We start from the raw sequence: 23,864 nt of genomic DNA, 5'->3' as shown, positions 1-23,864 counted from the left end.
GCCATGCCTGCCTGTTATCCCGGTTATTACTTGACTTCCTACTTTGGCATTCCAATCCCCTATGATGAAGAGGACATCTTTTTTTGGTGTTAGTTCTAGAAGGTGTTGTAGGTCTTCACAGAACCGATCAACCTCAGCTTCTTCGGCCTCAGTGGTTGGGGCATAGACTTGAATTACTGTGATGTTGAATGGTTTGCCTTGGATTCGTACTGAGATCATTCCATCGTTTTTGAGATTGTACCCCAGTGCTACTTTTCTCACCCTTTTATTGACTATGAGTGCTACTCCATTTCTTCTAAGGGATTCTTGCCCACAGTAGTCGATATAATGGTCACCTGAATTAAATTCGCCCATGCTTGTCCATTTTAGTTCGCCGATTCCCAAGATGTCGATGTTCCATCTTGCAATCTTATGTTTGACCACCTGCAGCTTACCTTGATTCATTGATCTGACATTCCAGGTTCCTAAACAATATTGTTCTTTTCAGCATCGGATTTTCTTTTCACCACCAGACACATCCACAGCTGAGAGTCCTTTCGGCTTAGGCCCAGCTGCTTCACTCTTTCTGGCGCTACTTGGAAATACCCTCTGCTCTTCCCCAGTAGTATATTGGACACCTTCTGACCTGAGGGGCTCATCTTCCGGCGTCATCTCTTTTAGCCTTGTGTTACGTTCCATGGGATTTTCTTGGCAAGAATACTGGAGTGGGTTGCTATTTCCTTCTCCAATGGACCACATTTTGTCAGAACTCTCTGCCATGACCTGTCCGTCTTGGGTGGCCCTGCATGGCATAGCTTATGGCTTCACTGAGTTACGCAAGCCCCTTCGCCACAACAAGGCAGTGATCCATGAAGGGGACGGGAAGCATACAGAGCTGCTAACAAAACATCTTCAGCAGAATGCTAAATTCCTGAATTTAAATGGAACCTCTAAAGCTGGGCTGAGGAACCTTTTTCAGCTCAAGGGCTGAATTCCATTTTGGAGAAGCACTTGGGGCCCACATTCTAGTGGTGTGCAGGGCCAAAAGCAGAGGTGGTATGGCCAAAACTGCAAAGAACAAAAAACAAAACAACCCAGCATATTATAGCCTAAAGCTCTTACTGCCGGTAACGAAGCATTCGGAGAGGCACTTCAACCTTTTAGAATGTGGGAAAGCTGCACAAAAGGAAACCACCAAGTGTCAATGGCTGAGGGAAAGGTGTGGGGCCAGGGGAAAGGAGCAAGCTCTTTTGGGAAACCTCAGAGGGCTGGTGTGGAACTCTGGGCTGAGGTTATCCACCCCTGCTCTAAAGACAGGCCCCATTGGCAAGGTTCTCCACCTAAATCTGTTTTTAGCCAAAACTGCGGTGGCCCCGGGGTCCCCTAATAACAGCTTAGCTTGCATTCAGTCAGCCCATCCTTATTCACCAGGCACCATTCTTTTGAATACCTCTGGACAATGTGGAGCAGCCTGTTGTCAACAAGGGGAGAGTGGTGTGAGGCTATTCCCCCCCCCTTTTGTAATTTGGAACTAAGCAGAGAAGCCGAGGGTAGTCTGTTCTTCCACCATTTTTCTAATATTTGGCAACCAACCAGGAAGAAGAGTCCTTTGGGTTACCCTTTCTCTGAAGGCAGGTTAACTATAGCTGTTCCTGCTCTATTTCTTTTCCTTTCCTCCTAAATCAGGGGTAAAGAAACATTTTCAGCCCAAGGGTCAAATTCCAACCTGGGAAAGAGGGGGGACGGAGAGCCAAAGTCAAAATGGGTGTGGCCAGAGGCAGAGTGGGCAGGGCCAAATGTGAGTACTACCAAGACTTATGCATATCTATCCGGAACCAAGCAGGACTGAATCACTCAGCAACACTTTCAAATAGCATCCAAATGCTAAGCTTCTGCATTTCTGTGCTTAAGTAACCATGAGCAGCATGTCTACCCACAAGTAAGCAGGACAAGCCTCTGCATCTCCAGTCAGAAGTAAGCAGCTGAACTGAACAGTTTCAGATAGCATCCCAAATATCAGAGGTAAGCATGAGCAGGATGTCTACTCACAAGTAAGCAGGACAAGCCTCAAAAGCAAGCAGGACTTAATCAATCAGCAACTTCCTCCCCAGGCCCTACATCTATGCCTCTGCAGGGAAAAGCTCTTATCTCTGATCAGCTAATGATCAGAAATAAGAAGTTATCCCTGATGCACAGTGACAAAGGGCATTTCTGCCTAAAATCCTGCATTCGAAATGGGGCTTTCTGCTTCCGTTTTAAATGCAGGATCACAACTGACTCCCTTTACATGTGCTTCCTTTTTCCCTTCCCCTCCAACCCCCCCTTATCTGAGTTTCCAATATGTTACTGATTTCACTCCTCTTCTTGCTTTTACTCTTTTCATGGAGGAAATTGAAGCGGAACAGGGACACAACGGGGTAATTTGATAGTTCATTATCTCCAATCTATTTAAAAACGGAATAAAGGGCATTTAGTGCAGGAGGGTCATGGCAGGGTCACTGCGTCATGTAAAGAGCTCACAAACTTCCATGAAGGAGCAATCTCAATTGCAGGATAAAAGCCCGGTGTGAAGGAGCCCATAGGCTCCCTTTCTCACTGCACAGTAGGGAAAAGCTCTTTGCTCTGATCAGCTCCTGATATAAGAGCTTTTCCCTGCTGGGAGATGGGGCGCAGCCTGGGGAAGAAGCTGGCGGGCTGGATGGGGAACCCCTGCAGGCAATATCCAGCCCATGGGCCAGAGGTTCCCCATCCCAGTCCTAAACTTACCCATATCCACCCCCACAGCCCACAATATCTAGCAGGACTCAGGCATCTTGGTCATATTGCCTTCAAATCCCCCTGCTCTACCATTTCCATAGCACCACCTTCCTTATTTGGTAAGTGGTCATTCACTCAATCTTCATCTTTACTTTCTTTTCTAAGGGCCATTAAAACTGGTATACTGACCCATGTGCTGGGGGTGGGTATACTAATCAAGCCATTTTTCCTTCTCTGTAATGAATGTGCATATTGGTGTGTTTTTGATAACAAACATTTTTAAAAATAAAGTTCATATTTGGGACTTGGAGTATTTGAGCTGATTTCTCCATTTGCATAGTAGGGATTCCCATTTAAGAAAACAGCAAAGTGTATAAGGTGTATACATCTTGTGTTTAGGCCCACTAAGACCCACACCAGTCATTGCACAGATATACACCTAAGTTACATGTCCGTGTGAATGAGGATATGCAACAACAGCGCTGTATTTCGCTACAGCTTCCATTCTCACAGGACAGATGTCTGAGTAATGGAAATGTCTCCATCTCAGTATCAACAAACATTCATTGGGAAACATGTAATGCGGAGCAAAGGGTACACACATTGATTAGAAATGAAGTAAACTAGCTCAGATGACATAACTGTCAACATGAACCTTCACCTAAAAATTCTAACCCAACCAGCTTGCATCTCTGTTTAAGTCTCACGTCCACCCATTAAGATTTTATAAGATCAAAAACATCAATATTTTCCTTCCAATTTTCTCTTTGCTCAGTGCTTTACCCTTCCAGGGGTCACAAAAAAGTCACCTGCTCCAGCCAATTTAGAAAGATCGGAATAACTCTGGGGAATTAATGTTGGATCTTTTCCAAGCTGGCAACTGTCAGTAACTGCCTGATCAAACTGCTTAAAACTGACAAATATAGCTTAAGAGAACAGATCAGCAAAAAGAGGTGAAATCAGGGAAGATACCAATTAATAGTGCAACTAAGTTTGTACAGTGATTTCAGAAAACTGAAAGATGTGGGAATCTAATTGGTGAGTTTTTGTTATTGAGCCAGCATACTTGCCTTAGTAGTGCCAGCCCCACTACTCAGCAGCATGCCAATGTTTTTTTAAAATAATAATAAATACTGTTCCGTCCTACAGACTTGAGAGGAAGAAGGAAGAAAGTGACAGATCAGGGCAGAGTGGGCAAAGGGGAAAACATTTGCTCTATTAAGGGTGCACAGTGACCTCATTGATACAAAGCACAAAGAACTGGACAGAACATTAAAGCCATCTGGCTGGAGCAGTCCTAAGAGAACCCTGCAGAAGATGGTACTCTATCATTCGTGTGTTTCCACATTTAAGTGCTGGAACTAAACAGAGGGAGTAGCAGGAATGGTTGTATCAACAGAGTTTTGCCTTTCCGATGAAATCCCTGTCTTCAAAATGAAGCAAGCTGCTGCAAAGGAATTCAAGCCTCATTCTCTGCTCTGCATGCATATCCTGGAGCTGATACCAACGAAGGTGCTTCCAGATAAAGCTTTTATTGTGCAATTGCTCTGGCTCCAAACATCGTGGTCTTCCATTTGTAACCCTCCCATATCAATTTTCTGACCACGGAAAAATCCATTGCAGGGATGGGGGAGAAGGAATAGCTGCGCAATGCCTTTTGATTGGCAGCGCAGGAAGTCCCGATCCTACATACAGCCTAGGAGCCTGAACCCTGGAATGGAGCCAGAAGTGGGAAGCTTGGCCCTAGAACTATAGGGTGGCATCTGAAGTTGGGCTGGCATTACTCAGGCCAAATGCAGAGCCCAGCTCTGCTCTGCCCCTCACTACTGCAGAGTGACTTCCAGCCACACAATGAGAAATTCAACATACTCAGGGTAGGAAGGGGGCATGGTCAAGCAAGTACTTGCTGGGAAATTGTGAGGCAATATCATGAAACTGTGGAAAATTCTGAAAGAGATGGGAGTACCAGACCACCTTACCTGTCTCCTGAGAAACCTGTACGAGGGTCAAGAAGCAACAGTAAGAACCGGACATGGAACAACCCATTGGTTCAAAATTGGGAAAGGAGTATGACAAGGCTGTATATTGTCGCCCTGCTTATTTAACTTATATGCAGAGTACATCATGAGAAACTCTGGGTTGGATGAATCACAGGTCGGAATTAAGACTGCCGGGAGAATTATCAACAACCTCAGATACGCAGACGATACCACCCTCATGGCAGAAAGCGAAGAGGATCTAAAGAGCCTCTTGTTGAGGGTGAAAGTGAAGAGTGCAAAAGCTGGTTTGAAACTCCACATTCACAAAACTAAGATCATGGCATCTGGCCCCATCACTTCCTGGCATATAGAAGGGGAAGAAATGGAAGTGGTGACAGATTTTACTTTCTTGGGCTCCAAGATCACCGCAGATGGTGACTGTAGCCATGAAATTAAAAGACGCTTGCTCCTTGGGAGGAAAGCTATGGCACACCTAGACAGCATAGTAAGAAGCAGAGACATCACCTTGCCGACAAAGGTTCGTATAATCAAAGCTATGGTTTTCCCAGTAGTAACGTATGGCTATGAGAGCTGGACTATAAGGAAGGCTGAGCGCCGAAGAATTGATACTTTAGAACTGTGGTGCTGCAGAAGACTCTTATGAGTCCCCTGGACTGCAATGAGGTCAAAACAGGAGGAATGGCGGAGAATTCCACCAAGGATCTCAGTGAGGCCGAATGCCAGTGCATTCAGCCCCCCAAAATCCATGGCGGAACAAAGCCCCCCTGCCCCACCACCCAGCGAAAGGTGCGCAAAATGGAGCACCTACCTTGTGCCGTTCACGCTGCTTTGCAAATGGCGGCTGCGTCTGTGGCCACCATTCGCTTCACAATTTTTCCCGTGATAGGCTACGTAAATACTTACGTAGCCTATCACGGCTAACGCAGGGACGCCATTTGCGTCCCTGCGGAGGCTGTGATAGGCTATGTAAATATTTACATAGCCTATCACAGCGAAAGAAAGGGACACAAATGGCAGCGGCTACGGCGGCCACCATTTGCGTCCCTGCGCAGCCCAGCAGCGGCCGGATGTTGCTGTGGGCGGCCCCAGCCAGCGGCTCTGCGGCGTTGCCACGGAGCAGAGCCAGCTGGCAAGGATTTCGGGGGGAGGGACGGAGCACCTCCCCCCCCACCGTGGATATCACAAAACGAAACAGGTAAGTCGTTTCATACATCCCTACAAATCAGTCAATCCTAAAGGAAATTAACCCTGACTGCTCATTGGAAGGACAGATACTGAAGCTGAAGCTCAAATATTTTGGCCATCTAATGCGAAGAGAAATCTCACTGGAAAAAACCCTGATGCTGGGAAAGACTGAAGGCAAAAGGAGAAGGGAACGGCAGAGGATGAGATGGCTAGATAGCATCACCGATGCAATGAATATGAACTTGAGCACACTCTGGGAGAGAGTGGAGGACAGGAAGGCCTGGCTTGCTATGGTCCATGAGGTCACGAATAGCTGGACACGACTTAACGATTGAACAACAAATCATGAAGGGACAGATTTGTTTCTTGAGTTACAAGTGATCAAGGATGAGGAAGTTGCACAGATAAAAGCCCTGAGCTGCTCTGACTCAGGGAAGGTGCTGGTTAGAGCAGCTGCAGAGCTTGCCTGGACTTCCTTCGCAGTGGGCCACGACTGGAGGAAGAGCGTCTTCCATGCAGAGCTCCTTAAGATACCAACATTTCCTTCCAGAGCTGTTTTATTCTGTTTTGATAGAGGAAGGGTAATTGAGGAGCCAAACATTTGCTTAGAGAGGGGAAGAGCTACTTATTTTTACTTAGAGGGAATGCAGATGCTGCTGGGTATGGATGTAGGCAGGGCACTGGGGAAGAAAGTTTCCTGTTGCACAATGGGAAGGAAATGAGAGTTTTAAGACAGAAAATAGTGGAGGGCAACGGAAGTGGTGGCAAATTTCACAGAGTTAAAGAATGTCACAAAATGATAGCAAATTTCAGTGCTGTTGTTTCCTGTTTCGGAGCAAATATCACTAGATTTAACGCAAAGATACACTTGCTTATCTAGCCTTTCAAAAACACCAATAATTTTAACTGCAGAGTTAAATGCCAAAAAGCAAGAAAATGGAAAAATGAAGTTTCTGCCCCCAGTGGACAGCACAATAGCATGAAGTTTGGGCTACCATATGAGACAACAAAAGGAGTCAGTACCCTCCTTGAATTAAGGCACTGATTTAACAACACAAGAAACATAGAAAACTTAAAATTAGATATATTTAATATATTAATTACCCATAAATGTTCATAATCCATAAATTGATATTTTGTGGGAAACAAGTGCAAAGAGGTCAGACAATTTAGAACTATTCTTTTATTTAGCATTTCAAAATGTTTAGAAGTGTCCAATTATTTTTGGTTTAAGATTGCTGTTCCTTTTAACACCAAAGTAAGGATATATGCTAGCTTCTGAGGGCTAAATCAGTTGTTTGATTTAGAGTTCTTTGCTTTCTTAACTTTAATTATTTAAATCTGCACTTACTTTTTCTAAATTGAATACACACTGTAGTAGAATAAATCATTTGAAACTAGAGTATTGTTGCAAAATACATTCAATTAATTTCTCCACTGGAGTTGACTTGTTTACACTTAGCTCGAAGGAAATCTAATAAAATTATGATTTGGTTGTATTAATCTGAAAAATAACCATATCCACTGGGAGAATCGGGAAACCTTGGAAATATAAACATGTTGTTTTCAACTGAGTTGTCCACATTTTCATCCTGGGGCTGTCTCCTTTTTTTCTGTTCAGTGTGCCATCATCCTCTGTTATTCATATTTTCCTACTATTATTCCCTACTGTGGGCTTAGACACTATTAGCAAAGTGGCAGCAAAGCTCTCTGTTGTACATTCTAAATGCATAATCATTTTCAAGGTAATGTCCTAAAGTTATTTCTGTGCAAAACTACACACATGGGGAAGATTTGAATGAGAAATTCCATAGAAATATCTTGTTAAACCAATGAAGCAAAATGTTAATGTGTTTAAAGCAAGGATGGGAATAGTGTGGCCCTCTAGATATTGTTGGAGTGCAACTCCCATCATCCCTCACCATTGGTTATGCTGGCTAGGACTGATGGGAGTTGCAGTCCACAAACATCTGGAGCCCACACTGATTTCATGTTTGGGAGAAATAATAAGGAAGAAACAAGAAGAGCAACAAATCACACACAAAGAAATTTGCAAATAAAAATGTCAGGCTACCTTAGTGAGTTCCATTTTACCTGCTTCAGTAAAATCTTAGGTGTCAAAACGTGCAGAGTTTCTTGCGGGTGACATGAATGTAAGAGCATCTCTGGACTTGCTGGAAGGTTCCAAGTTCTGAGGGGAAGCCTCACATATTTATGGGAATCTGAGACCAGTAGAAGTTGGCCCCTTAACAGAGACAAATGGTTCTTTGTGCCAATGGTGACAGAAATTCCATCTCCGGTCTAGGTAGCCAATTAGAATTTTTTTCAGAAGCAGCTTCCACCTCCTAAATGGTTCTAAACTTCCATTACCAAAGACCTAGACAATTTCAATCAGCTGGGTTATTGTTAAAAAGGGATTAAACTGAGAATGTGTATTTAGATATAAAACGTACGATATTTGCTTATTCAGAAGCACCACAGGGGTGCTGAATCACAGACACTGTAGGTGGCACTGTTGCTCTGTTCAAAATATAGGGATTTGTCTAGGGGTGTACGAAACCCCGCTCACCTGGCTCCGCCGGGTTCTGCTGGGGGGGGGAGGCGCTCCGTCCCTCCCCCCGGAATCCTCGCTGGGGGGGGAGGCGATCCGGTCCTCCCCCCCGGAATCCTCAAGAGTCGGCTGTACTCCGTGGCAGCTCCATGGAGCAGCCAGCCAGGGCCGTCCGCAACCGGATTTCCAGCAGCGGAGGGCTCTGGGTAAAGAAGAAAAAAAATGCGTATGCAAATGGCGGCGGCTATGGCCGCCGCCATTTGTGTTCCTTATTTTTCTTCGTCTTAGTCTACGTAAATATTTATGCAGACTAAGACGAAGAAAAATAAGGAACGCAAATGGCGCCGGCTGTAGCCGCCGCCATTTGCATATGCCTTTTTTTTTTTACCCAGACGTTTTAGGCTACGTAAAAACTTACGTAGCCTATCACGTCTGGGTAAAAAAAAATATATAACGTGTACGCAAATGGCGGCAGCTACAGCCGCCGCCATTTGCGTTCCTTTTTTTTTTTTTTTTTAGAGAGACATAAAAACTTACATAGCCTATCACGTCTCTGTAAAAAAAAAAAAAGACAAGACTGCAAATGGCGGTGGCGGCAGCTGGTTGGAAGACCAGCCGCTGCTGCTGGAGCTGCCGCTGCCCCGAACATCCGCCCCAGGTAAGTCTCATCCCAGGGGGGATCCGCAGGGGGGTGGCAGGCCGTTCCGCCACGGAGTTCGGGGGGCCGAATGCACTGGCATTCGGCCTCACCAAGATCCATGGCGGAATTATCTGACATCCCTAGATTTGTCACACACATTGAATTTGAAACTGGTTTCCCCCAGCAAAAGTTCCAGATCAGGAGCGGGAAGGAACATAGTAAGGGACACATAGTGCTACTCTCATTCTGGTAGTATATTCTGGTGACATGCCATCAAGCACACTTCCTCCAAATAAGAATTCGAGGGTAATGTCCCATGATGCATCCTGCTGTGTTCCACTGTACTATGACCACAGAGGAGAAATCAAAAGGGGTTTTAACAAAACCACAATTATTCCAAAGGGGAATAATTTTGTAGGGTTCCCCAAATTTTGGCCTGGCTATTTTTTATTTTGTGGTCACTACCAACCCTTCACCACCACCACTCCAACTCTTCTGGCACATACAGAGGGCATGGGATAGTCAGGGGAGGTCTCTCACCTTGCACTGAGCTATTCCGTAGGCAGAAGCAGCATGGGTCTCTCTGTGCTTTTGCCTGCTCTACCGCTCAGCATAAGAACCTATACCCAAGTTCCTTGGCATGCAGATGACTTGGGAAGGTCTCCTGTAGTTCAGAGTCATGCAACAGATGAAAACACCTCCAAAGCTCTGCATGAATTAAGAGATTCCCATCTTTCCCCTGAGCTCATGCTGGAGAACTCAGGGGAGGGAGTGGAATAGCTCATATCACACTGGACTGCGGACAATTGTCTGCCTGTTCCAAAGGTCAGCATGATATAAGGCCCCCCCACAATTATGTGCAATTTGCAGAAGACATGGGGGAGGTGAGAATCTGTGTGTTTCTCAGCATCTTCGTCAGGGTGAGTGCCATTGACAGAAGCAGTTGCCCCGGCAATCAGATTTGTGAAGGCCTATTCAAAGCAGCTTCAAAATAAAACAGGAGAGACACTGTATACATCCTCATACTAAGATGATCCTCATAAGGGGCAGCCATGAGACTGACTCTGGATATAATACAGAATTCTGTGAATCCTCTTTCCGTCTTTGCTAATTCATCAGAGAGAATACAGAAAGGATTCATTTAATCAACTTCTGTTTTGCTCTTTAAAAGCATGAGCCTAACATTCAACATTTTACTCTTGCAAGTTCCATTGTAGTGAATGGAATGCATGCCAGCAAGTTGGTTTAGAAGCACTGCTTATGTCTTCCAGTTCTATAACTTGAAATGCCATGGATCTAATTAGATTTTTGTTATTGCCCCAGGACAACTCACAGTGCCACAAGGAATTAATAAGTTATGATTTCAAAAATGTAGTGTACAGTAAACCTGCAGCCAACTCACTGATTTCCAGAGGTTTTAAAACTCTGGAACAATTGTCTAATAAGACTAGCACCGAGTAATTGAAGTGCAGTGTCCCCCTCTGGAAAAGAGAAGAAAATGTCCTGTAGGGACCAAACCTGAATTGGACAATACTATGTGTGGGAACTGGATGACCTAATGGGTTTTTCCATCTCCATTTCCCCGTTCTTTAATTAGGAATGGTCTGAAATGCTACCAGCACACCAATGAAATAGATCTGCAGTTTGGATGAAGGTGCCCTGCAAGGCATACACATGCCATTCATTAGCATTGGCAAACCATGGACTGGGGCGGGGGGGGGGGGAGAATCGGAGCATTTCCTCTGTGAGTGGAAGCAGACAGCCCTAATATGAAACAATCAACAATGAAAGAGCAAGTCAGATTATATATCCAAAATGAGAATGTCACAACCTGCCTTTTACATACATAGTGCACTGTGCAGGATTTTATGGGTCCGTGTTTCTTCAGTTATTTTTTTCCTAGCCATTTTGGAGTGTTCAAAATAAATTCACAGTTCCAAAGATGTATGTAAACAATAAACTTTTCTATGTGTGCTTTTAGAATCTTACCAAATCAGCCCAATGTAGTTATCTCCTTGCTAAAACCATGAACACAAAGCAGATATTTTGTCAGCTCCTTACAGCTGGCATGGAACTATTGCCCATGGAACAAACAAAGAGCAAAGGTCACAAAAGAAGCATGAAACAGCTGCATTGATTTGATTTTTATTTCTCTTGTTATATCCCAATAGATGCTGTATTGTCTTTTATCATAATCCAGAGTATAAAGCTCAGCTGTTTCACCTCAGTTCTCTCAAGCTTTCTTTCCCCTTCTTTGTGGTTGGTTCCCCCAACAAACTAGAAGATCCAGCATATTATTTCTTCACACTGGATTAATCAGGGAGAGTTTGCAAGAAAACAGAAAACATGATCTTGAACAATAACTCATTATACTTTTAATAAGAGCCCTTCTCATTCCAAAGCACTTCAAGAGAAAGCCCCTTCCTTGAATATTCAAATTACAGAAAGAACTACTCCACACTCCCCCCCCCCCCGCAAAAAAAACCTAGGGAGCTGGCCTACTAACAACACTTCTATAAGCTTTGAAAAAATATTGAGATACTTAACAAACAAATACTTTATGTTTCGTTCAAGAGATCCTCCTATTTCCAAAGTGTCACATTCAGTTTGGCTTATGGAGCTTCTCCTGGACTGTACTTGAGGTTCCATATAAAAAAGCTAACATTAGTAGCACCTGCTCAGTTGTAGACAAGTGATATAGTTGATACCTGTAACCTGTAAAAAGACGCACACCTTTTTCTCTTCATGCCATGCGTAAGTAGTATGTAGGATGATCTCTCCTTTTTCCCCTCATTAAAAAAACCTTGGGGGAACTAAACAAATATTATATAATCTTTCCAAATTCAGAATTGTGAAAAAAAATTCAAAACTATGACAAGCTTACAAAAGATATGAAGGGCTTTTGCTCAAGTTGGCACACAGTTTGTAGCCTTGGGACTGAATTATCTAGACTTAACTATCATGATAGAAAATGCTCTATGATCAGATAAGGAAAGTAAACATGAGAAACAAATGCTCAGGTTGCCGTCTGGTTCCAATTTGCTATAAGAACAGTTAATTTGCATTAAATTAGGTGGCATTATGTGAGGTATGGATTTTAATAAATCCTTATTTAGGAGGAAAGTGTAACAAATACATTAATAAATTATAAAATTGCTGCACAGACTAGCCAGCCTTCCTCAACCTGATACCCTCCAGATGTTTTGGACTATAACTCCCAGCATTCCTGACCATTGCCCAAGCTGACTGGGGCTGATGGGAGTTGATCAAAACATCTGGAGGGCAACAGGTTGGGGAAAGCTGGACCAGACTCCTAAGTAGTCACTTGCCTGAGCACCTGTGGTGAGTACAAACTGCCACCAGACACCATTAATCCAAGAAGATAAGCATGACTTATTGGATCAGATCATGGGTCCATCTAGTCCAAAATGGCTAGTCCAGTATACTTCAAGGGAAACATAAGATTACTCAAGGCTGTGTAATATGTGACCATGGGCTTGGGGGCACATATAGTTCTTTCCACCCACCTTCAAACTCTTAGCATCATAAGAATCATTTAAAGAAGTTTCTAGCCTTCATGGTTTCAGACAAAAGCTTGAAAATGAAGAAGGATTTATAATGAAAAACATAGTTAATTCCCCAAACAACTTAAAATCCACTTTAAAAGCAAATGCAAATGTTGCCTGCAGGGAGTAATATGCATAGGGTAATATGAACAGGATCACACAGTGCAATTGTGTTTCTAAGAAGACCCAGGCACCTCAACGTCCTTTATGTGCACACAGACAGTCCTGGCCTTCCCTGCAAATAGACTGGTAAATATTGTTTGCTCATCCCATCAGTTTTGTGCACAGCAAGAACACTTCCACACTGCTGAAAATATATTGTCAGAAGCTCAATGAGTCATGGGTACGGGGGAATAGTCGCAGTTCAACACAGCGCAATCCTTATACTTGAATTATGCCAGCAGAGGGGCTATAGGATTTTGTGGAAGTCCTGCTATACCAACCCAAGACATGCCACCACAACAAAAGTGGTGGGACACCCCAGAACACTCCGTCAGTGTTGTTGTTCCACTGGTGAAGATGCACTGGAGAAAAAGCTAAAATGGGGTGAAGTCATGGGCAGGACAGGGGCCCCATCTACATGGGGCTTTTACTCAGGTTCTACTCTACCCCCACATCAATAGTGTCAGATGACGCACTCTGCTCTCTGTAGCTAGCCCAGTGCTTCTTGCCCTAAATTCCCCCCCCCTCCAACTCATTTTGTGTTGGATTTTCCAGTCACAGTGGCTTCAGTGCTGTTTGGGAGTCCATGTGACTGCAGCTGGCTTTGGTGCGGGCTGGTGAAAACGGTGCTGACTGGTGGAAGGGAAAGTAATGTGGGGCGGGGGCGTGGGGAGAGCAGAGGGGTAAACATGTCTACCCGGAAGTAGCTCATTGCTTTCAGTTCCACTTTGCCAGCCCTGCTGTTTTAAAACTATGCAGCTACGAAGGAGCACAGCTGAGAAAGGCTGGCTCAGTCGCTGCCTCTCACTTTAAACAGTCAATGGGCTAAGGGGGGGGGGGGAGACACCAAGCCCTGTTCTTTTGAAGCTGTGCAGCTATGAAGGAGGGCAGCTGAGAAATGCTGGCTCAGTTGCTGCCTCTCACTTTATGGAATTGCTGGTGTTCACTTCTACTTGCGGCAGGACTTGTCCACCCCACCCCAACTAATGCGGCTTCAGTTTCCGTATACACCGCAAAAGCGGTGGAATACAGCACTACATGTACCGTGGAAAGAGCTAATTCGATTCTGTGAAAGTGCAGATTTTGCCCAAATCACTTCACAAAGCGTTTCCATTTAGATTGGCCCAGGAACGGCACAAGAGAGCAGTATGTTGTATACTCCCCCAGATCTCAACCATACTCTCATCAACACCAGCCCCAAACCTGGGGCAAGGAATTTCTCTTCCACTGTGTTCCATCGGGGGTGGGGGGTAGGATTAGAAAACAGCCACCCAAGCAATAACGACTATCCCATGCATATCACCACAACTGAGCACAGAACCTCATGAAACTCAGCATCCAACCACCACCATTTAAACCCCATACAGAAAGACCACAACCCAGATGATAGGATGCATGGCACGAGGCTGTATCTCTCTGGCCTCAGGTCACACACACTTAATGCTCACAAGGGGTATTTCTGGTGGGGGGGAACTATGGAGAAAACCATGGAGAACTTTCCACACAAAAGGAGCTCTTTGCACAAATAGCCTGACCTCATAGCACAGATGGGAACTTGAGCATGGTGCCATCACTTCTGTGACTAGAACCTTAACAGGTATATCACCTTAAGACTCCAGATAACAAACATTTAAAACCACTCCAACAGCTGAGAGGGTGCCAAGTCAGAGTATCCCCAGATAAGGAAGGGAAAAGGAAAACACATACCAGATAGCATAACTGCTACAATTTCGTGTTATGTCTCCTTGTTTCTCCCCCTCTGTCTTTACCATATGCAGGACTGGCCCTCCCATGAAGACGGGTGAGGTGCCTGCATCGGGCAGTGGGGCGGGAGGAGCGGCAAACTGCACTGTCCCGTCCCCCCATGCTAGGAGGGCCAACTGCTGCCACTGCCCCACCGCCTCCAGTGGCTGCCCTGAAAAGCCCCACCAGCCACTCTCCCACTGTGGTATTTGTGCAATGTGGCAAAGGTGGGAAGGGGTGTGATGTGCGAGGGTGGCAGCATGTGTTCTCTCCTGCCTCAGGCTTGCGCTGGAGCTGTCCATATGTAATACGAATGTTTTGCTTTAACAGTCTTCCTTCCCAATAGAGAAGCATTCACCCCTACATACAGCTAAACCTGCCATTGGCAAGGCCTGGCACTCTGCTCCAACCATTGCTCTCCATCTACTGAAACAACACCTGGATCTCCAGCTGACCAGAGGATCTGCCTCTGACTAGTCAGGAGCTAGCACCCAAGGCAGAAAACTGTGAAATGAAGACAGGAGGCCATCAGGGCCAGTTTATGTAATCCCTCCCCTGTTGCCCACCAATAGCCATGTTGTGAGACTGGAGTAGGGGAGGCAAGGAGATTCTATTTATTGTATTTATACCCCACCCTTCCTCACAAAGCGCCCAGGAGATGGCCTATGGGGCCAAGAGGCCTAGGTGAAGTACAAGCCAGCTGGCCAAGACAATTTACACAGTTATCTCAGGGGCAGGATACAGCCAGGGGCTCTCAGCCATTTAGCCAGAACAAGTTCATAAATGATCTGGAATTAGGAGTGAACAGTGAAGTGGCCAAGTTTGCCAATGACACCAAATAATTTAGGGTAGTTAAAACAAAAAGAGATTGTGAGGAGCTGCAAAAGGATCTCTCCAAACTGGGAGAATGGGCATCCAAATGGCAAATGTGGTTCAACATAAACAAGTGTAAAGTGATGCAGGTTGGGGCAAAAAAACTCAGCTTCTAGTATAACCTGATGGGATCTGAGCTAGCAGTGACCCATCAAGAGATTTTGGGGTTGTGGTGGACAGCTCGATGAAAATGTCGACCCAGTGTGCAGCTGCTGTAGAAAAGGCAAACTCCATGTTAGGCATAATTAGGCAAGGAATTGAGAATAAAACTGCCAATAACATACTACCCTTATATAAATCTATGGTGCAACCGCACTTAGAATACTGTGTACAGTTCTGGTCACCGCACCTAAAAAAAGATATTGTAGAGCTGGAAAAAGTGCAGAAAAGGGCAACAGAAGGAGCAATCCTATGGCCGCTAGACAGCACCTAGACGGCCATAGGATATGCTGTTTCCTGGGAACTAACCTTGGAGCCCGCGCTCCAAGGTCAGTTCTCGGAGAACCGACCTCCCCACACTTCCACGCTGGCTCAGAGGCAGCACGGAACAGCCCCGTCCTCTGCGCTCGCAAGAGGAGTGCAGAGCAGCCAAAAAGGGGCGTGGCTGGGGGCGTTCCGGGGCGGGCGGAAATGCCTGTACGACACATCCTATGTGTTGTGCAGCTGCCTTCTTCTCTGCTCCGTCCTCCCATGCTTGTTGTTGTTCAGTCGTGTCCGACTCTTCGTGACCACATGGACCATAGCATGCCAGGCCTTCCTGTCCTGCGCTCTCTCCCAGAGCATGCTCAAGTCCATATTCATTGCATCAGTGATGCTATCTAGCCATCTCATCCTCTGCCGTTCCCTTCTCCTTTTGTCTTCAGTCTTTCCCAGCATCAGGGTCTTTTCCAGAGAGTTTTCCCTTCGCATTAGGTGGTCAAAATATTTGAGCTTCAGCTTCAGTATCTGTCCTTCCAATGAGCACTCAGGGTTGATTTCCTTTAGGATTGACTGCAATCGGCTGTCTAGCCAAAAATGCAGGGCAGGAGGATAGGTGGTCACCTCCAAGTTCGGGGGCAGCCACCTACCTCAATAGGATTGCACCTTAAAATGGTCAAGGGGTTGCAGCAACTCCCTTATGAGGGAAAGTTATAACATCTGGGATTGTTTAGATAGAAAAAAGGCGAGCAAGGGAAGACATGATAAGAGGTGTACAAAATTATGCATGGTGTAAAGAATGTGGATACGGAGACATTTTTCTCCCTCTCTCATAATACTAGAACCCAGGGTCATCCTATGAAGCTGACTGGTGGGAGATTAGGAGATTCAGGGCAGATAAAAGGAAGTATTTCTTCACACAGTGCATAGTTAAACTATGGAATTTGCTACCACAAGAGGTATTAATGGCCACCAATATGGATGGCTTTAAAAGGGCATTAGACAAATTCATGGAGGAGAAGACCTTCAATGGCTGCTAGTTGTGATAGCTATATGCCTCCTCCAGTATCAGAGGCACTAAACCTATGTACAGCAGTTGCTGGGGAACATGAGCCAGAGGGTACTGTTGCACTAATGTCCTGCTTGTGGGATTCCTGTCTAAACATGCATAGTTGGCCACTGTGTTGGCCACTGGTTGGCCACTGTGTGAACAGAATGCTGGACTGGATGGACCTTTGGTCTGATCCAGCATGACTCTTCTTATGTTCTCCTCCATAGCATCATGTGCAGGAAAATGTCTCTCCTCCCAGTTCCCCAGAACAGGAAAGGCATAGCTGTAGAATGCCTTCTGCAAGCTCAGCTGCCCCAGGAGGCAGCAGCAGAAATTAACATCCATGACCTCTGCTACAACCTGGCACAAGAGAAAGCAAAAACCCCTTTCTTAAATCCCCACCCCCACCCCAATGCTACAGAATCCAGAGAGGGGAGGGGCAAGTGGCAACACATGAAATGGGCCTACCTAGCCAAGCAAGCACGTTAAGCAGAACATGTTGTTTACCACTGAAAGAGACACACATCTTCCAGAGTCAAGGATGGGAAAATCCAGTCTGTGCATAAAGTCTGGAACTTGGACCACAGAAAAACGGGTTCAAATCCCTGCTCAGTCATGAAGCTAGGCAGCCTATTAGACACTACAATTTCAGACTACTGTACCGCACAGGCTTGTTGTGAAGACAGAATCTGGAGGGAAAAGAATTAGAATCACCTTTGATACTTCATTCACAAATAGCAGAGCACATAACTATGCACTCGTGTTTTTCAACAAGATAACAATTCCCAAGTGTCCGTTATATTAAAATATACATAAACCCAAACTGTGGAAGTGGTGAAGCAACTGAATAGACAGCTTAAACTCATCCCCCCGATATTGTAGTATTGAAAAGAGATTTGTAGATAGCTGGTGGAATGCCTCTTAATTACACAACAACAAAAAGTGTGTGTAATTATAGTGTAACGTTTTCTTTCCCCTAACAAAAAGGCACGAAGCTACAACGAATTCATATCACGGGATGGGCTTCTGAAAACAGATCCGGGGGCGGGGGAGGATACTTCTAAGTTACTAACGGCATAATCCTATGCATGTTTAGACAAAAAAAAGTCCTACCACTCCCACTATGCCCCAAGATTACATCCTAAAGAAGTGGCTAAAGGCGCATTCCTATACATGTTGAGCCAGCCAAGCTGGCTGGAGAATGCTGGGAGTTGTAGGGCTTTTTTCTGTCTAACATGCACAGGATAGCGCCCTAAGGGCTATGATCCTATGCATGTTTAGACAGGAAAAATGTCCTACAACTCCCAGCATTCTCCAGCCAGCTGTGTAGGCCTGGGCATCGTGGGAGTTGTAGGACTTTTTTCTAAGCAGGTATACAATTGCGCCCTAACAGATGTGGATCAGACACATCACACCTCTCACCTCTTCAGCTGCCTCTTGGCATCAAAATGGCGACGGCTCGACACCCGCGGCTCTTTCCCGCCCATGGAGAGGCCGGCCGGCCGGGCGCTCAGGGCCAACCAACGGGACCTGGAAGCGGAAGCCTCGGAGGAGTGCCAAGATGGCGACTTCCATGGCGCTGTGCTCTGGTTGGAGGCGGCTCGTGGCTGGTTTCGTGTGGGGCGGCTGGGCTCGGGTTCCGTCCCGCGGGCTCCGGCAGGGTAAGCGTCAACGGCTTCTACTCTTCCCCTCAGGCAAACCAAGCCCACGGACGAGGCGCTGGCGAAACAGAGAGCGAGAAGCCGAGGGAAAACACCTCATGCTCGTCCCCAGCAGTCGCCGGGAATATATCGTCGCGGTGTGCTTTTGTGTCTTGTCTTTCGCCCAAACCGGGGCCAAAGAGCCCGGGTGGGGTAGCTGAGAGGCGAAATACAAATGTAATAAATACAGAAATCGTGTCCTCTTTAGGGAAGGTGACGGATTTCCTCTATGAGGTAGCAGGGAATCTTGAGGAGGCTACACTTGGTCGAGTCCTTTTTTTTTCCCTCTCTCTCCTGGCAGGGCTTTCCTTTTGCATATAAATACAGAAATCGTGTCCTCTTTAGGGAAGGTGACGGATTTCCTCTATGAGGTAGCAGGGAATCTTGAGGAGGCAACGCTTGGTCGAGTCCTTTTTTTTTTTCTCTCTCTCCTGGCAGGGCTCTCCTTTTGCATATAAAAAGAGTTCAGAGCAGAGTTCTATTGAGTTCAATGGGACGTATTTCCAGGTAAGCCGGGCTAGAATTGCAGCCAGAGTCTAGCATCCTGTTGCTAGGTTATCAACTAGGAATCCTCTCAGAGCCTCACAATTCTCTTTTTCAGAACTCTTTCCTGTACCTCACATCTTTATGTCAAGCATCAGTGACTCCAGGTATATCGGTTGTTCCTCACTTTTCATACAGTATAAACGGGCATAAGGTTTTCCCCGTTCGTATTTATCCCCATCCGCTTCTCTTGTGAGGAAAAAAAAATCTTGTCTTCTCTCCACCCTGCCCTGCAATCCATATAAATAACCTTGGATGAGAGAATGAAGGTACTCTTACAATAGAGGGAGTTACTGTTGGAGAGGAGGGGATACATGACTCTTTGTCTCTGGTTGGGGCGGCAACAACAACAGTAAAACAGAAGGAACAAAATATCTGATTTCCAGCACACTCTCTTTAGGAAACTGTTTTCCTGCTGCACTCAGCAATCTTTGTGTGTGGGCGTGCAAAGGGTCTAGTATGTATATGACCCATTGGGCAATACTAGTTGCCAGGTAGTAGGGTTTGTTACCCTTGAATAAAAAATTAAGGGGCCAGAGTGGATGTGATGGTGAGGCCTCAGCATCTTTTCATAGGTCTGGAGTGCAAGAAAACTGAGGTAGGGAGGAAACACACTTTTAACCCTTGCTTTTTTTGATAATTAGCCAGAAAAGATGGCGCGGGGTAGGAGGTGTCAGTTTGTTTTTTTTGGTTTGGTTTTTTGGTTGATATGCATTTGGGACCCTCAGAGCCAGTCCATGAAGGCATTACTTCTCCCCTGCTGTTGCTTGTCCCAACATCTGGTATTTGGAAGTATACTGCCTCTGAATATGGAGGATCCATTTATATCTACTTTCCCCAGATCAAGTGGCCTCTAGATGTTTTGTACTTCAACTGTTATCAGCCCCATTTAGCATGCCTAATGGTCAGGAAGCCTAGGAGTTGTAGTCCAAAACGTCGGAAGGACACCAGGTTGGGGAAAGCTGATAGATATTGTAACTGTGGCAAAACTGTGCATAACAAGCAACTGCTGATCTTTTTCCTGTAATTCTGAAGTATTTTTATATCGCCCTTCAATTATATTCCTTGGATGGTTTACAAAAGCAATAAAACATCTATAAAGAAAAAAAAAGTTAAAAGCCACAAAATCATAAAAGTAGCATAAAACGATAGGATTAAAACTGCATCTCAAAAACCCAGGGAATTTTTTTTTTTAAAAAATCCCTTTTCTGGTGCAGAAAGGGCAATAAACTAGTTGCCAAGTTACGTATTTATTTAGTTATCTCCCCCCCCCCCATTAGTGCTCAAGGTGGCTAACAAATTCTGGATTTTGGTCCTTATCCAGCCCATTACTGTGGCCAAACAATGATTTAGCTCTTCTGCCACTTCACTTGAATTTGATGGAAAGGAGAAATAGAACTGGGTTTAATCTGGATATTAAGAATACTCCAAATTTTCAACTGGCCTCACTTAGAGGTTTCTTGTAGATGTTAAATAACATGTGAGACAAAATAGAATATGGGACCCCAAAGCATAAATGCCAAGGAGTTGAGCAGTAGTCCCCCAGCGCCAAATTCTAGAATTGGCCATCCAGATTGGAACCACTGCCTCCAACTCCCACCATGGCTAGCCTATCCAGAAGGATACCATGGCTGATGGTTAAAAAAAAAAAAAAAGCCATTAAGAAATCTAGGAGAATCAAGAGGTTCACACTCCCTCTGCTCTTTTCCCAGTACAGCTCATCCATCAGGCTTAAACCCCAATTGAAATGGGTATAGAAACTCCGTCTCATCCAGTGCCTTTCTTAAGCACCTTGCCTGGGAAGGGAATGTTAGCAATTAGGTGATAATTATTAAGGGCTTCCAGGTCTAAAGAAGCCTTCTTCAGGAGCAATTGAACTACTGCCTCTTTTAAAGCAGATAGGAACAGCCCTTCTCTCAAGGTGTCATTTACCACCTCCTAGACCCCCCTGGTCAGTTCATACCTGCTTGACATAAGCAGCCAAGAGCAGCAAGACTCCAGAACACACAAAGTGGGCTGTAGTTGTCCAGGCTGATCAGATTCAACTGACATGTCCAAGTCATGGTGGATCTTCAGTATGCATTGTAATGTGTCACAGTGGGCTTCCAAGGGTTCCTCAACATCATCCAATGGGCAATATTGCAGAAAGCTCACAACCATCTGGAAAACCTCTGTTGGGTGGCACAGTGATGTCAGAAAATAACTGCCATTGAGTAGGCTTGATAATGATCTCAGACTGGTGTTCAATCAGGTTAATTGCAAGTCTTCCATCACTTGCACTCTAGTCATCTTCCTACTTCCTTCATTGCCCCCTCCTACTCAGAATACCAAGGAGCTGACTGAGCACCACTCAGTGGAAGATGATAATTCAGAGCAATCCAGATCATCTCCATATTCCATAGAGTGATCAGGGTATTGACAGGAGTGCCAGCCTGGTGAACTAGAAATTCCCCAAGGGCTTTCTGGAATCCTGTGGATTCCATGAGGCTCCTGGGATAGACTTTCCTAATCAGTCCCTGTCACCAGCTCTGCAGAGGGCAATAGCTGTTGTGAAGTTGGAAGCTGGATCACAGGAAGCGATCCAACCATGTCTAGGTCATTAAATGTTGGGAAAAGCTAGAATTTCTTACTGTGATATAGATATCAAATGCACAGGACCCCTGCTAGAAGAAAAGTACCTAGCCTGTGATGGCCAAATCTGGAGACTCCGAGTTATTTAGGGTTCAGATGTCATGCTAACAACCTATGAATGGGGTGATGGTAGGTTGCTAATTGAAAGCGAAAGGGAGGAGCACTCGCTTCCATGATTGCCATTATATGCAAACTGGGTCACTGTCACACTTTAAAAGTCATGTGGTAGGAGGGTCTCTGAAAGGAAGAGGAAGAATCCTTTGATATGCAGAAGAGTACTTGGCTGCTAATGCCATCTCTGCACCCAGAAGTCATTCAGAGGGCTAACAGGTTCAGGTTACTTTTTGCCTTCATTAAGATTAGCAGTTCTGAAATGCTAGCTGCTGATAATTTATAATGCATGTGATGGTGTCTCGCTAAGCTATAAAATGTAATAGAATTTCCTCTGCATGCAGGCTAGATTTATTTTTAATTACCCTATCCCCATCTCTAAAGATTAATATTCAAATGATTTTCTGGCATAATAGGGAGAAAGAATGTTTGAAAGGCAGACATAAGAAAAGTGATAAGAAGTTCTGGATATTATATTGCTTGCCTCTGCCTAAACAATATGAAATACTGTTAGCTCCATTCTGATGAAGTGTTTGTTCTCAAGTCACAGCAGTTTTAAATCACTTCTCCCAGTGTTTCATGGGCACAATTTCTTTACTGAGCAAGAATGCACATGATTGGATCTGAATGTATCTGATATCCTGTTCTTTTCTTTATTCCCACAGTTATAGAAATTACTGAAGGGAACACCACTGTTGTAAGTACAACATCTGTCATATTTTCTGACCTGCAGATTCTTCTGTTTGTAAAGCAGCAGTTTTGTTTGTACAGAAAAATATAAGTAAATAATTTCAAAGCAATGTAAAGTTAGACGTATTGGAATACAGTGATTGTCCTGAAGAGAACCTACAGGTGACCTTTGCATTCTTCTCCTGGACTCCATCCAAAATTTCCTAGTGCCCACTATCTCAGTCCCTTGCTACCTCAGGGGAGGTGTGTGTGAGAGGTTAGAGATGCCTGCAGTTCTGGAAGAGTTATGTGTACTCAAAGGAGCCCCATCTAAAGTGAGCATAGCAGCGTGGAAGCTGCTGCAGCAGCTTTTGACCTCATGTTGCAGGAAAGAGCCATGCCACAGTGGCACTGGCACCATGAAGTAGTATGAGGAGGACCTTTGGAATCCATTCATTCATTGATAGTGTTGGAAACTGTTTTTGTTATGAATGAAAATGAAACATGTAGTGTCTATTTTTCTCATTACTTTTTTAAAAAAAGAAAGTAACTAGCCACTGACTGGAATGTCAACCAAATGCCACAGTGTAATAATGTAATACATAAAAGCAAAAAAGTAAGTGTTTAGTTCAGCAAGGATAATGGCATAGAATTCTAAATTCTGACAGTCCAAACTGCATGAGACAATGGCTACAGTATGGTATTGACGCTTGGCTGAATCTTCTGCTTTTAAAACCTATTTTCTGATAGAAAAGAAGAGGCAATGAGCAAGTACAGAAGAGGCAATGAGCAAGTATAGAAGCAGGCCTATCATAGCAAGCAGTTCTTAAGGAATAGCATATTAGTGCTCTGGCCTCACTTCCTGGACTCTTCCTATATTCTGGCTCTTCCTCTGCTTCTACTTTGCCATAAGTTTTCCCTCCTGTGATTATATTGCCTGAATTTCTCTAGATTATATTTATTCCTCCACTCATGTTTATTTATTGGCTGATTGGTATTTCAGGAATGCCTTGCTCTAAAAGGAAGTGTCTGGTTGTTTTAAATTCAAAATTACCATGAGTTTATTAAGTGAGCTATACTTCCGCTGTGAATCATTCTTTGTTAAAATGCTATCTTTGAACTTGGGTTGGAGCCAGGGACATAAGGTACTCTGGGTGCAATCCTGCAAACATTAGTCATGAGTTAGCTCCATGAAAGTGATGGAATGGGATTTAGTTTGGTGAAGTCCCTTTCCATTGCTTTCATTGGGTATAATCACTACTAATGGTTGCTGATTTGTGGCCTTG

At 44.8% G+C, this 23,864-nt stretch overlaps 2 protein-coding genes across 11 annotated transcripts in view; one reads left to right on the top strand and one right to left on the bottom strand.

Annotated features, from left to right (window-relative positions):
- Positions 1 to 18,750, bottom strand: part of LOC146359929 (uncharacterized) — an 88,196-nt gene extending 69,446 nt beyond the window's left edge. For 2 of the 9 annotated variants that reach the window (XM_084828460.1, XM_084828459.1), the window contains exon 1: positions 18,347 to 18,459. In XM_084828460.1, the coding sequence (XP_084684586.1) occupies positions 18,347 to 18,411 (65 nt within the window). In that variant the 5' untranslated portion in view covers positions 18,412 to 18,459. Of the gene's footprint in view, positions 1 to 17,431; positions 17,614 to 18,346 lie in introns of those variants that run through there. The other 7 variants (XR_014786854.1, XR_014786856.1, XR_014786853.1 and 4 more) reach the window with 7 other exon arrangements.
- Positions 18,475 to 23,864, top strand: part of MRPS18A (mitochondrial ribosomal protein S18A) — a 39,363-nt gene continuing 33,973 nt past the window's right edge. For both annotated transcript variants that reach the window (XR_014786850.1, XM_084828457.1), the window contains exons 1-2: positions 18,475 to 18,585; positions 22,575 to 22,606. Coding sequence is in view for 1 of the 2 variants with exons in the window: in XM_084828457.1 (XP_084684583.1) it covers positions 18,486 to 18,585; positions 22,575 to 22,606 (132 nt within the window). In the remaining variant the exon portion in view is untranslated. The remainder of the gene's footprint in view (positions 18,586 to 22,574; positions 22,607 to 23,864) is intronic.

Source organism: Heloderma suspectum, chromosome 1 (assembly GCF_057233095.1).
Source record: "Heloderma suspectum isolate Gila_16-S chromosome 1, 16-S_ref, whole genome shotgun sequence".
Taxonomy (NCBI): domain Eukaryota; kingdom Metazoa; phylum Chordata; class Lepidosauria; order Squamata; family Helodermatidae; genus Heloderma; species Heloderma suspectum.
Note: the sequence above shows the minus strand (reverse complement) of the source record. Positions and strands in the feature narration are given on the sequence as shown.